The sequence below is a fragment of the Pleurodeles waltl genome, chromosome 3_1, assembly GCF_031143425.1.
Source record: "Pleurodeles waltl isolate 20211129_DDA chromosome 3_1, aPleWal1.hap1.20221129, whole genome shotgun sequence".
Classification (NCBI taxonomy): domain Eukaryota; kingdom Metazoa; phylum Chordata; class Amphibia; order Caudata; family Salamandridae; genus Pleurodeles; species Pleurodeles waltl.
In genome coordinates, this window is record NC_090440.1 from 370,775,863 (window position 1) to 370,791,220 (window position 15,358).

At 43.8% G+C, this 15,358-nt stretch overlaps 1 protein-coding gene across 1 annotated transcript in view; it reads left to right on the top strand.

Moving 5' to 3' along the window:
• Window positions 1-15,358, top strand: part of LOC138284115 (glycine amidinotransferase, mitochondrial) — a 67,009-nt gene that overhangs the window by 34,722 nt on the left and 16,929 nt on the right. Inside the window, exon 3 of the mRNA XM_069222554.1 lies at window positions 14,444-14,639. Coding sequence (XP_069078655.1) covers window positions 14,444-14,639 — 196 coding nt within the window. The remainder of the gene's footprint in view (window positions 1-14,443; window positions 14,640-15,358) is intronic.

Below are 15,358 nucleotides of genomic sequence, written 5' to 3' on the forward strand. Positions count from 1 at the left end.
TATTTGGAAGAAAGCCTACATGGCTTTCCTAGGAAACATTCCAATAGCTGACTTATGCAAAGCAATGCTTTGGTCCACACCACACACTTTCACAAAACATTTTTGTGTGAATGTTTTCACATTGCCAACAAGCTTCTGAGGGAGACTGCTTTACAGTCTATACAAAACATGGGTATCTACAGCCACACATGCCTTGAACGGAATATGTTACCTACCCTGTAAGCATCTGTTTGTGGCATGTAGTGCTGTAGATTTTCATGCACCCACACTCCTCCTGAACAGGGATGTTGTATTTAATAAATTATCTACTTGTCCATCGGACAGGTTGCTTCTTAAATCTACTTGTCCTGTAAAAAACTAAAATCTACTTGTCCCTTTGGTTCCATGTAGTGTGGCAACAAATAATGGCAGCAATTTCATTAAGAGCTCTGATAACAGCCTCCCTGATTATGCCAGTGCTACTACTATAGTAGGGCTTGAATACTTGCAAAGTCAATCCCTACTATAGCAATTTCCTTATTTTGCCACCTTTCTGCAGATCTACATACTGGGGCTGGAGGAAGCAATAGTTCCAGGGCTGGAATGCCTCAGTCTGTGCACACTGACTAACTTGCATGTTTTAAGGATTTTCACCAGCTCTTCTCTAATCTATTCCCATACTGAGAAAAGATTAAAAATGTATGCTGGACAAAGGCAGAAGTAGAAGTTCTTCCAGGGTTGGAGGAAAAGTGAACATGTAAATACTCAACAGATTTTCGATTGAGCAAACCTACACATGCATTTTTGCTCCTGATAAAATGCAGTTCACAAATATTTTCTAGGAGTGCAATCTCCTGGTCTATTTCTGTAAATTCTTGTGAATTCATGAATTCCACTAGTTCGAAGGCATACCATGGGTTCACTTTTGTGACTTTCTGTGAGAATTGGGCCCCTGATTAGATATGGTGTTCACCAAGGCAATTTGTTTTTATTATAATTCTGTTTATCTCTGTCAGCAGGCTTTACTGTGAGTGATAACATTCTGCTTTTCCACAGGGAGCATATTGGCACATATAGTAGTTTTGTTCAGTGCCAGGAACTACTGTAGTAATGTGTGCTTTTAGAGACCAAAAACCTTTCCTTGCTTTTTGCCAAAGTTAGTTACAATGTTGAGGGCCTGGCAGCTCCCACAACAATAGTGTTACAAAAACCATGTCAAAACAAGACACTCATTGACTAAACCAAAAGACTGACAACCAATGTTGGATTGGTTGGCTTTGCCAGTGCCTGTTTATTTTCATGTTTTCCACAATCCTGTTGAAAATATTTACACTGATTTTCCATTATGAATATTTTTTATAAAAACTAGCATGCATCAACACGTTTTTACTAAATGATGTTTCAAAGAAATAGCACCTAACATTTTCACAGTAATTTAGCAAAACTTTTTTTTTTCGTACTTGCATTTTTTTCTAGATGTTTTATTTTGAAAGCAAAGAATCATAAATCTTACTTACAAGCATCTACAACCATTTGCATCTAATCTGAGAGCATTCTACGTAGCCTTGCATTGTTAAACCTTTCAAACGTGACAGTTTGTTTTTAACTGAAACCACTGTCAGTAGTGCAGTGTGACCTTACAACGTTTATTTAGAGCACTCAGTGTAATAATGAAGGCTTTTCATTAATGAACCATAAATACAAGTTCAGAGAGCATTAACATATGGACATGCATTACCTCAACTGCAGACCATTCTCTTTCCTGTAAACTGGCAGCCAAAGGGTTTGTGCTGCAAGGGGTTGGGCCTGCTTGTCCCAAGGACAAAATAAACATGAAAACTTGTTGTCCTTGACCCAAAACAATATGTCTTGGGCGTCGGTATATAGGAATTCCACACCCCTGCACGTGGACATCTCATTACTTATACACTCAATACTCACCCTCTTGTGGAAAAGCATTCTAACAGTGGAGTCAATTCCCATGCACACTATCACCGAGAGGAAGACTCACTAGACCTTGTGACTCAAAATAATTCTTCAAAGAAAAACAGCTTGTACATGTCAGGACCCAACACTAGATGGCAAGAGTATGTAAAGCATGTGAATCTATAGCACTACATGCCACGAACAGATGATTACAGGGTAAGTAACATATTTCCTTTGTTTTGTGAATTGTAATTTTTCAGCAAGAATTACACCAAGTAATGTGAGCAACAAAAAAAAACATTTATAAACATTCAAAAATGAAAACTGTTCAAGAGAGCATAAAATGGCAAAAGCCATTCATATAAATAGTATCAGCTGTAATACCTAGTTTAAAATAATATAGCCAGGAGGGTAGCTCTTGTTTAATCACATCGATCGGAAGGCTACAAAGTTTTGTTCTCTTATGGCATACTCTTTTGTGCCAAACTCTGTAGCAGTGAAATCAAGCTGTGTCTGAAAAAGCTGAATTAAGAGCTGTCTAAAGGAAAAAAATAATACTTTAAAAAAAGAGATGAAAACGAGTCACATACAGGTCAACATTTTAGAAGAGGAATGTGGGAAGTTTCCAAAAGAAAAGAATCAGAATGTATTTTTCCGATTGACTTGTATTGAGGCCTGAATCAGGTCTATTGTAAATAGGACTTGCAAGTGTGGTGCTGCAGGATCGGATATAAGGAATTCAAATATACTATGGCAGGTAGAGACAGTGTGACAAAAATATTGTGCACTGGCCTGCAGCACCAGGTTACTAGCAGTGTGCACTCTGAGTCACACACAACAGCTCCCTGTTGCAGAAGCCTGCAGGATTTACATGCCTGACTCTAGAGGCGGGAGACTAGCCTCGAAGTTGGTAGTCTCCCTTTTGAATCTGGAGGGTTGACATGTATGCAGTCATTTTCAGTGACGCTGGCCACTGGATCCTCCTGCTCCAAAATAGAAGAAAAGCATAGCAACATGTGAACGGGTGCTCCAAAGAAGTGCCCATTATGCCTGCCGCCTTTTGAGGTTGGCCTAAAGCTGAGTAATATAGAAGTTGATTTGACGATTAAACAATATTCAAGAAAGGAATGTTAGAAATTTCTAAATCAAACAAAAAGGAAAGAATCGGAAGCCATCATTTGGGAGAGGGGATGGGGAGAGGAAAGGCATGAATGTGGAACTGGCGGCAACAGAGCAAGAGGTCAAATAGTCCCTCATTCAGTATAAGTCCACTCAAACGTAATAAAGGATAAAGGAAGGCCTCATAACAGGTATCCTGTTTACTTATTACAGGTAACTTGTAAGACTTGTAAAGGACACTCGGTAATACAGACCTCATTGCTGTCTATCCCTCTGCCTTATTGCTGTGTTTACCTCTTATTCTCCCTGTCCCTCCTTTGTTCCTCATTCTACCCCTGCTGCCCGTCTTCAGTGGCAGCAGGTGGGGCTAGCCACCTATTGCGGTTTACTTTTAATTGTTTTTATACCTTTTACTCTCCCTGTCCCTCCCCCTACCCTCATTTGACCCCTGCTGCATGTTCAGTGGCAGCAGGTGGTGCTAGCCACCTATTGCGGCTTACTTTTAATTGTTTTTAAGACTGGAAGGGAGCCATTTTTCCTCTAGGCTTCTGTGAGACACCATTTTGGTTGCCGGACTAGCTGCACTGTCTGCTGCCTCTGACCCCTTTATAAGGATCATGAAGCAGCGGACGCGCCGCTGGCGCACCAAAGGCAAGCCAGTTCACGCCTGTCGGATCAGGGGCCAGGGATGCTGCCCCCTCCAACCTAGATGTAATAACATTTTCAGCTACCCAACTCCTTGCCCTCAGAATGCCTGTTTTGAACTGCTGCCAGCACTATTTTCACTCTTGTCTCCCACACTGGGTCTGCAACTACTGCTTATGGGCTCCTCAGAGTGTAGTTGTGCAGCCCCAAAGGAAGTACAATGGGTCAGTCGGCAGGTTCCTTCTGGTCAATTGCCGATCCCTACCTGCCCATAAAATGGATATCCATTTACTGTTGAGTGACTATGCCCCAGAAGTTTTATTTCTGACAGAAACTTGGCTCCAAGAGGAATCCTCTCTGGATGTCACCTTGGCCCTGCCTCATGGGTATTCAATAAACCAATTAGATAGGGCACATACAAGGGGTAGGGGAATCGCCATTATCTTTAAGGACTGTTAAATGTCTCCCTCAACCTCTGATAATTCCTGACTGTGACTGCATGTCCTTCTCCCTAGCAGTGAACCCTACATTCTCAGAGGATCTTATTTACTGCCCCCCTGGCCCTCACAATAGGTTTATTCAAGCTCTTCCTGAACAAGTTGCTGATTTAGCTGGTAGTAAATCTAACTTACTATTCCTGGTGATTTTAATATTCACGCGGATGAACCAAGTAATTCTGTGGCTAAGACACTGCTTACAGACCTTGAGGCGCTAGGTCTCACACAGATGATTATTGGTCCTACACATACCAACGGTCATATGATCGACCTTATGTTCAGCAACAGCTCAGAGCTTTCAGCTCAGACACCCCTTCCTCTGTCATGGTCCGACCACTTTTTAATTAGGCCTGTGATACCCAATACCGCCGTCGACACAGGTCGGCTAGCAAACAAGTTATCTGGTTGGCACTGGTCTAAGCTAAATTGCAAGGAATGGACCTCCGGCCTTGAGAACACTAGAGCCATTCTCCTTAATTCCACCCTAAGTTCAGCAGGCAAATTCAATGAATGGATATTTACATCCTTAGACTCTGTACTACGAATAAAAACTATCACCCAAGGTGCAGGCAATAAAAAATCACGATGGTTCACTCCTCAGCTATTGCTGCTAAAAAAGGAGTGTAAACACCTTGAAAGAAAGTGGAGGAAAACTTATGATATGTCCACAAAAAACAAATATAGAAAAGCAATTAGGCACGTCCATAAAGAAATTAAAGCCACAGTCGTCATATTATGCATCTAAAATATCAGTCCTCCAACTCTCCCAAAGAAATCTTTTCAATATTTAAAGAAATGAAAGTGCCCCCTCACACCAATCTCACTGAAGCCTCCAACGAGCATAGCAATAATTTCGCCTGTTTCTTGTAAAAGAAAATTCTAGACATCTATGTAGCTGACCACCCAGAATGACAAACTTGCAGGCCAGGCTCAGGTTCTATACTCCAGAGATCCTCTTAGATTTTCCGCCCCTTACGGAGGAATCGGTAACAAACTTGTTACACATCTCCACTGGACCCTGTCCCTCCTCACATTTTGGCATTAAGTTTAAACATGATTGCTCCTGCTCTAAGGTCCTTAGCAAGTCTTTAATACAGGCCTTATTCCTTCACATTAGAAACATGCTATCATTAAATCTTTACTTAAAAAGCCTCATCTAGATAAAAGCCCTATTGAGTAACTATAGACCAATTTCTCTCTTGCTTATAGCAGCAAAACTGATTGACAAACGTCACTAGACATTGTCAGGTTTTCTTGAAGAACACAAGATCCGTCATCATACTCAAATGGGCTTCAGACCCCAACAAAGTACTGAGACTGCCCTTCTGGCAGTAGTCAAAAATGTTTGAATGGATCTAGGGGGCACTGCTGCCCTTATTCTATTGGATGGAAGTGCTGCTTTTGGCTCTGTAAACCATAACATTCTGCTTCATAGAATTTTCCATGCAGGCATCAAAGGGTGCACTTTGAAATGGGTCCCCACATTTTCGAGGGAATATGTCCCCTCTGGCTGAGATTTTGAACTTGCGGCTTGTCACTGGTTTCCTAGGCCGACAATACACAGCTGATCTTCTCATTCTCAACCATCTCTAAGACAGGTCAGCTCAGCTAAATGGATGGCCAGCTGTAAACTTAAGCTGAACGAAGAACAAAAACAGAAGTCATGCTGGTGGGTAATTATGGCTTACTCAGATCCCCTTCTATGCTCCCTGATGGGTTGGAAGGCCTGCCTCCACCAAGAGACAACATAAAGGGGGTGATTCTCACCCTGGCGGGCGGCGGAGGCCGCCCGCCAGAGTTCCCCCCTCCAAAATACCGCTCCGCGGTCGAAAGACCGCTGAGGGTATTTTGGGTTTTGCACTGGGCTGGCGGGCGACCGCCAAAAGGCCGCCCGCCAGCCCAGTGCAAAACACCCTTCCCACAAGGACGCCGGCTCAGAATTGAGCCGGCGGAGTGGGAAGGTGCGACGGGTGCAGTTGCACCCGTCGCGAATTTCAGTGTCTGCAAAGCAGACACTGAAATTCTTATTGGGGCCCTCTTAAGGGGGCCCCTGCAGTGCCCATGCCATTGGCATGGGCACTGCAGGGGCCCCCAGGGGCCCCGCGACACCCCATACCGCCATCCTGTTCCTGGCGGGAGAACCGCCAGGAACAGGATGGCGGTATGGGGTGTCAGAATCCTCCATGGCGGCGCAGCTTGCTGCGCCGCCATGGAGGATTCATTTGGGCAGCGGAAAACCGGCGGGAGACCGCCGGTTTTCCACTTCTGACCGCGGCCGATCCGCCGCGGTCAGAATGCCCAGCGGGGCACCGCCAGCCTGTTGGCGGTGCCCCCGTCATTTTAGCCCTGGCGGTCTTGGACCGCCAGTGTTAGAATGACCCCCAAAGTCCTTTTGGCTGGGCACCCACCTGACTATGGACTATCAATCTAAAAAAGCTGGCAGCCACCTGTTTTAGTCTATGAAGACTTCTTAGAAAAGTCTTTCAGATACTTCCTTTTCAAGCCAAAAGACTAATCACTCAGGCTCTCATAATTTCACCTCTGGACTATGGAAATATCCTCTATCTGAGTTAACCTCGATATATACTAAAAAAGATTTGAGAACGCCATAGCACGCCTGCTTATGAAGATTCCCAGACATGTGTCCGCAAAACCTGCTTTAGTTTCCCTTCACCTACTGCCTGTGGAACAACGGATCAACTTCAAGGCCCTCTACACTTTGCACAGAGCTGTGCATAATAAGGGTCTGGCCTTCCTTAATCAGATTGCAACGCCCTACATCCCTCAAAGGGCTCTTAGATCCTCAATGGCCTACTAAATAAACATTCCACGGATTAAGAAAGCAAGATGATAGGTCCATCTTTAGCATTTAGAGCCTCAAATCTCTGGAATTCCCTTCCCTTGGAGCTCTGCCAGGATAGTCAAGAAATTTCCTTTCGCAAGAATTTGAAGACCCTTCTGGTCACAGCATAATTTGCCTCCTTGTCGTTCTGCTTCTGATCTAGTGCTGGGAAGCCTACAGGTGATCATGTCCCTGATCACCTGTAATAATGAAATGGCATAGCTGCTTAGCTGCAGTAACCTATTTCAGTTGAGATCTGATGTCACAATGCTTGCTACCAGAGCCAGCAGCCGAGGGGCGGCAAGTCACAGCTTAATTAAGACTGCACTTGAAAACAATAAAAACAAAATGTAGCTTTCCCTTCTGCTCTGTTTTTCTAGATAACAGTGACAAGCAGAAAGGTGATACTTACGGGACATGTTAGTTTTTTACACGTTTTAGGTAATATTGAGAAGATAGAATCACTCTGCATCTTTCTACAAATCTGAGTTACTATATTTTTAAAAAATGACTTGCATTAAACTGATTCTAATATATTTTTTAAACAAGTATCTAACTGCTTTAGTATTTAATTTCTCACTAGAGATTCTAAATTTGCTCTTCATGTTTACAAATATATTATTTCTTTCATATGAAAGAGCACCATATGAAGGAACTATGTGGTTTGTGGAAAGTTCTTTTTTTTTTTTTTTATTAGTTTTATGTAGCGTGAACTTGGCCCAAAGGCATCAGAGCACTTTATATGAGCACTAGATTACAATACACAGTCAGGGGTTTTTAGGCTTAGGGAGATTGAGTGATTTGCCCAGAATCATACGTGTTAGACCTGACATGCCATAGGGTGGTCACCCCTAACTTTTTGCCTGCCTCCCTCCACTTTTTGGACCCTGTTTTGCTGGCTTTTAGACTCTGCGCACTTTACCACTGCTAACCAGTGCTAAAGTGCATATGCTCTCTTCCTTTTTAAACATGGTAATTCTGGATCATACCTGATTGGACTATTTAATCTACTTATAAGTCCCTAGTAATGTGCACTACATGTGCCTAGGGCCTGTAGATTAAATGCTACTAGTGGACCTGCAGCACTGGTTGTGCCACCCACTTAAGTAGCCCCCTTAACCTTGTCTCAGGCTTGCCATTGCAAGGCCTGTGTGTGCAGGTTCACTGCCACCTCGACTTGGCATTTAAAAGTACTTGCCAAGCCTAGAACTCCCCTTTTTCTACATATAAGTCACCCTTAATGTGTGCCCTAGGTAAGCCCTAGAGCAGGGTGCTGTGTAGGTAAAAGGCAGGACATGTACCTGTGTAGTTATATGTCCTGGTAGTGTAAAGCTCCTAAATTCGTTTTTACACTACTGTGAGGCCTGCTCCCTTCATAGGCTAACATTGGGGCTGCCCTCATACACTGTTGAAGTGGCAGCTGCTGATCTGAAAGGAGCAGGAAGGTCTTATTTAGTATGGCCAGAATGGTAATACAAAATCCTGCTGACTGGTGAAGTCGGATTTAATATTACTATTCTAGAAATGCCACTTTTAGAAAGTGAGCATTTCTTTGCACTTAAATCTTTCTGTGCCTTACAATCCACGTCTGGCTGGGCTTGGTTGACAGCTCCTTGTGCATTCACTCAGACACACCCCAAACACAGGGTACTCAGCCTCACTTGCATACATCTGCATTTTGAATGGGTCTTCCTGGGCTGGGAGGGTGGAGGGCCTGCTCTCACACAAAGGACTGCCACACCCCCTACTGGGACCCTGGCAGACAGGATTGAACTGAAAGGGGACCTGGTGCACTTCTTAGCCACTCTTTGAAGTCTCCCCCACTTCAAAGGCACATTTGGGTATAAAACAGGGCCTCTGCCCTACCTCATCAGACACTTGCTGGAGAAGAAACCTGAACCAGAAACTACATCCTGCCAAGAAGAACTGCCTGGCTGCTTAAAGGACTCACCTGTCTGCTTTCTACAAAGGACTGCTGCCTTGCTGTTGCCCTGCTGCCTTGCTGAACTCTTGTCTGGCTGTGAAAGTGCTCTCCAAGGGCTTGGATAGAGCTTGCCTCCTGTTCCCTGAAGTCTCAGGACCAAAAAGACTTCTCTTTTTCACTTGGACGCTCCGTGCGCCGAAAATGTCGACGCACAGCTTGTTCCGCGGCGAAAAAACGCCACACACCGACGCTGATCGACGCAACGCTCTTGGGACGACCGAAAATCCGACGCACGGCTTCGCAAGGACAACGCCGCCCGACCTCTAGAGGAGAAATCGACGCGACGCCTGCCGTGAGATTGTAATTTCGACACGCAGCCCCGCAGACCGACCTCTAGAGGAGAAATCTACGCGACGCCTGCCGTGAGATCGTAATTTCGACGCGCAGCCCTGCAGACCGACGCGCAGCCGGAGAACAAGCAGGAAAATCCACGCACAGACCCGGGACATCTGGTAATCCCCGCGATCCACAGAAAGAGACTGTCCGCGCGCCGGAAAACGACGCACGACTTCCCCGCGTGGAAAATAACGACGCGAGTCCGTGTGTGCTGGGGAGAAATCGACGCACACACCCTTTTTCCACGCACCTCTTCCTTTGTGGCCCTCTGAGGAGATTTTTCCACTCTAAACCAGGTACTTGTGCTTGAAAGAGACTTTGTTTATATTCTAAAGACTTAAGACACTTTATATCACTTTTCAGTGATATCTCTACAATTTCCCATTGCAACTTTATTTTTTTTGACCTACAATTATCCTGATAAATATTATATATTTTTCTAAACACTGTGTGGTGTATTTTTGTGGTGCTATATGGTGGTATTGTATGATTTATTGCACAAATACTTTACACATTGCCTTCTAAGTTAAGCCTGACTGCTCGTGCCAAGCTACCAGAGGGTGGGCACAGGATAATCTTGGATTGTGTGTGACTTACCCTGACTAGAGTGAGGGCTTTTGCTTGGACAGGGGGTAACCTGATTGCCAACCAAAAACCCCATTTCTAACAATACGATACTGAGCCAGTACCGGGAGTTGAATCTGTTTTCACAGTTCCAAAGTCAGCAGCTCTGGCCATTATGCCACCTCTTGCCAACGATTATGGTGTGGCTATGTATTATAAGGAATAAAGTACTCCCTACTGTACATCTAGAGCATAATGTAAGCCACCTCGGAATTTCATGGTGTTAAGGAACATTTTGGCCTTGTTCCACTGTATGGTCACAGAACTCCTCTGTGACTTGTAATATCATTTTGTTGTATAGCAGGGGGATACTTTATGCTATATATATTGATGTCTCTGTGTGGTGGTGATAATATAATGTACAAGGCTGAAAGCTGGGTGGTTTGTAAATGTCACCAGAACATTGAGATAGCAGTATAAGAACTTGTCACAATATACCTGATGTGTTGTATAGTAGATGTTTGGCGCAGTTAGCATGAATTATTTTTTTCAAACGGAAGGGTTTATTGGGAGAAAGTGAGTTATTTTATTGTATGTATTTAAATCAAACCAATAAAACATTTACAAAATGTGTGATTGAGAAGCAGCATGTGATGGTTTGGCAGTGCCGAATTTCAAAGCATAATAAAAAAATGACAAGAAATAATACAAAGGATTGGAAAAGCACCTCCATTCAAGGACACAAAATGAATGGGTTCCATTGAAATATGTAATGAGTTTGCATCACTAAAAAAGAACAGGCTGATTAAAGCCCACTGCCTTAGAAAAGTGCAAATGCATAATGATAGCAGCTATTTAATTATTAAAACTGAATATGCTAGCATTGATAAAATACCAAAGTTATAGAACTAGTTAAAACTCAATGCCCACAGAGAGACATCTCACGAGTTTAGTCTATTGTTTTTAAATGATATAATCAGGGCCAACCCCTTTAGAAAACACAAGCGCAAGGAAATGGTGACTATTCGGACACTGAATTGGAGAAATCATAAGTGTAGGAAGCTGGCCTAGTGTGTAGTGGGTACTTAAGGTACTTACACCTTATACCAGTTCTAGGTATCCCCTATTAGTGTAGGCAGTGTCTACAAGCCAGGCTGTCTGGAGGTAGCTGTGGATGAGCAGCCAAGGCTTATCTAGGAGACATGCAAGGCTTCTGCAATACCACTGTAGTCACACAGCACTTACACACATGAAAGGAAAACTCAGTGTTACAAAAATAAATGTACTTTATTTTAGTGACAGTTACCAAAAAGTACTAGAGGCAACCCTCCAATAAGAGGTAAGTCACACACTAGATATGTACACTAGTAATCAGAAATAGGTATAAGTAGTAATAGAAAACAGTGCAAATAGCAACAGACAATGGTGACCCTAGGGGGAGCCCATATGCTAAAAAAGGAATGCAAATGCAGGACCCCCACCTAGGTAAGTGGAATGTGTAGAGGGGAGCTGGAGGAACTAGGGAACCCCAAAGGGAAGTATCGACGTGCCCCCAATGACCAGGAAGAAAGGAGTAAGTTGCTGGATTTTCCCCAAACCACCCAAAACTTGAGATGGGTCCCACGCCGCAGGAGAAGCATGCAGAGGGATGTGCGTCGCAGGAAGGATTTCTGGATGCTGGGACTACACGTAGCCTGAAGATCCCTTGGAGGAGATGCCAATAAGCCTTGGTAGCTGCAAGAGACGGTGCACAGGGGTACTGTCCTGCATGGGAAGGCAAGGGCTTACCTCCACCAAAGTTAGACAGCTGGCAGAGAGGACCAAGAGGACTACTCCAGACCACCACCTGTGATGCAGGATCTACGCAGCTCAGGATGAGGAGATCCACACAGCCAGTTGTTGTTGCAGTTGTTGCCTGTGGATGCAGGGGATTAACTCCTTCACTGCAAGGGAGATTCCTTCGAAACAATGTTGCAAGGAGAGTCTTCGTCGTGGATGCGGATTGTCAGTTCTTAAAGGGTCCAGTCGCGGTTCCAGTGGCTAGAAGTCGAAATATAGGCTGCAGACAATTCCTTCTGGAATCTTGCAAGCCAAATCTGAGGACCCACCCAAGGAAGGGACCATAAATAGTCCTGAAAGGGAGATTGGTCACCTAGCCACGGGGGGGCTCTGATGTCACCTGCGTGACCTGGCCACTCAGATGCTCCTAGAGGCTCCTGCCTACCTTGAATTCAAGATGGCAGAACCCAGGAACCCTCTGGAGGAGATCTGGGCACCACCCCTGGGGTTGTGTTGGACAGGGGAGTAGTCACTCCCCTTTCCATTGTCCAGTTTCGTGCCAAAGCTGGACTGGGGCACCCTGAACCGGTGTAGACTGGTTTATGCACAGAAGGCAGCAAATGTGCCCTTCAAAGCATACCTGTGGCTAGGGGAGGCTACCCCTCCCAAGCCATGTAACAACTAATTCCAAAGGAGAGGGTGTTACCCCCCTCTTCCAAAGGAAATCCTTTGTTCTGCCTTCCTGGGCTTGAGCCCTTCAAAAAGCAGGAGGGAAGAAATCTGTCTGAGGGGTGGCAGCAGCTGGGGCTGCTTGGAAAACCCAATAAGGCTGGTAGGAGCAATGCTGGGGGTCACCTAAGGAGCCCCCAGGGTGCATGGGATCATACTTGCAATACTGGCAACAGTATTGGGGAATGATTCGAATATGTTTTATACCAAACACGCCTAAGTTCAGAGTCACCATTATGTAGCTGGACATAGGTGTAGTGACCTATGTCCAGCACATGCATAAAATGGCATCCCCGTACTCATGAAGTCCAGTAAAATGGGACTGGAGTTTGTGGGGGCACCTCTGCTAGTGCAGGGGTGACCTCACACAAAGGTACCTGCATCCTGCCCTCTGGGCTGGATGGGCCTGCCATAGGGGTGACTTACAATGACCTGGTTCAGTGACCTATAGTGAAAAGGGTGCATGCTCCCTTTTACGCAGGCTGCAATGGCATGCCTGCAGATACACTTTGCATGGTCTCCCCATGAGTGGCATAATACATGCTGCAGCCCATCGGGATCCCCTGGTACCCCAATGTCCTGGGTACCATATACTAGTGACTTACTTGGGGCACCAGTATGCCAAATGTGGGGTATAAGTTGTTCAAGTAACCAAGTTTGAAGGGAGAAAGCATAATCACTGGGGTCCTGGTTAGCAGGATACCAGTGAACACAGTCAAACACACTGACAACGGGCAGAACAAGCATTTGCAATGCAATGGGTCCTACATTTGCTTGACCTAGAGCTATTAGCGTTGTAAAGTCCTAACTGGACTTTTATTGCCACATAAAATGAAAAGTAATACAGTTTTACATAAGCAAGCCAATTTAAAGTGCCACGCCATGAACTTTAATGAGCACACAAATTGAAACAGAAGTTTGCTTCCAGTCAGACGTATCAGCAGATGTGCAGCAAGATTGCGCTTCATAGTAGCTGGCCAGTGCACTCGAGGAGGGCTAAACACTGGAATAGTCATAACAAATGCATTCCGTTCACAATTAAAATCAAGCTATTTTTAAAAGGCAAGCCCAAAAACCAACGAAACTGATGGGTGTGTGGTGGGCATGGTTAAAAGCCCACATAGGTAACAGCAGGCTAGAGCGCTTGCGCATTCGACCCTAAAAATGGGGGTAACCATGCCAAGAAAGAGGCTACTTTCCTACAATGAGGCGCTAGAATTACGACAGTGATTAGAAGTCGAGGCCTGCAAAAGGGTATCACTCTAAGGCTTTAGCTAAAAAAAGCAGCAAATGAAGTACTGAACTATATTTGATCGTGATAAAAAGAAGAGGGGATATTTAATTATGTACATGATAATACAGCTGAGATACATCGCTCCAGATAAAAAAAAGGCTGTTTCTTAACAGATTCTAGCTATAGGAATCTGAGATTATTGAAGCTACTACCAGCAATTTAGAGCTAACAATGGGCCTTAATCTGAATAAGGATGTTCTGCTTTCATTAACAGATTATTAATCAAACAATATACAATGATTGTGCTCGGAGATTCTTTAAACTACTCCTGCACTATTCAGCTAATAATGGCCCTTATTCTGATTAGGACTTTTAGATTTTGCTTAGCTTTCACAAATAGAGTGCTAACGAAACAATTAACATTTGCTAAATTCAGAGTTGTTTGAAATTTCTCCTGCAACGTTCATCTAACAATGGGCCATGACTGCAGTTTAGATGTTCTGGGTTTGCTTCAGCTGTGATGAAGACGTGACAAAGAAAACAGTGGGCAACAGTAAGTTTCTTCTGATACTGTCTTTGTGATGTCATTTCCACAAAACATGGACAATATTTCACATTTCCCTGTAAAATGTTTTTCAAAGCAATTATATTTTGTGCAATTAAAGCACTCAAACAGCAACCAGCCATTTTAGAAAATATGCTCTGCAAGACAGTGTTGTATTGTTTTATGATGTCACTTCATTGGTTAGTAGATCTTGAGAGAGAACTTGTGACTTTGCTTTACATTAATATTTTCAATTCCCTTTTAGGCAAACACTTACGAAAAATACTGGCCATTTTACCAGAAGCATGGGGGTCAGAGTTTCCCTCGTGAACATGTCGAAAAGGCCGTTGCCGAGATAGAAGAAATGTGCAATATACTGAAAATGGAAGGAGTGACCGTTAGGAGACCAGAAGTAATTGACTGGTCAGTCCAGTATAGAACTCCGGACTTCGAGTCTTCAGGTAAGCCACAGTGATAACATAGATACTTCCCAAAACACCTAAAAGAGCACCAGTAAGAAATGATTTTTATTTTTTTATTCCAATACTTACCATGCCCTCAAGGATTCTGTTATTCAGGGTTGCGGTTCTACTTTTTGTAAAGGTGTGAAAGATCGAGGTGCTGTTCATCCTGGTATTTGAATCTAGTCTGCAGGCTTGTCGTTACAATGCATTAATCGAGAAGGGTTTGTAAATCCATTTTAGTAAGCTAGTCTTGTTTGACTGTTTCCCGCCTAGTAACGTACATGCTAGATCTTGTTAGCCAGTTGCATTTCGTATATTTTCCGTTTTTAAGTTACACTGCTAGACTGACATTGTTGTTTATCCCACACGTGACACGCCACTATGCCTTTTTTACATTATGGAAACAAACCAGTTAAAATATTTTCTGTTGCAGAAACCAAAAAGTTGATCCATTGGATTATTTACATACGGTGGTGTGTTTTTTGTTGTTGTTTTTTTATTCCAAAATGCATCAGCAGCATAGAATAAACGTGTAGTATTCCCACAATACAATGTATTCCTGTAAAAATTGTTGGCTGTAAATTTAAAATTCTCTTGAAGTATCGGGCCGATAGAACGGCATATTTAATATATTTATTTAGATAGAGAAACGTCTGGGGTACTTATGCCCACAAGGAAACTTAAAGTGCTAATGGGTCACTTACGGACTCGGATTG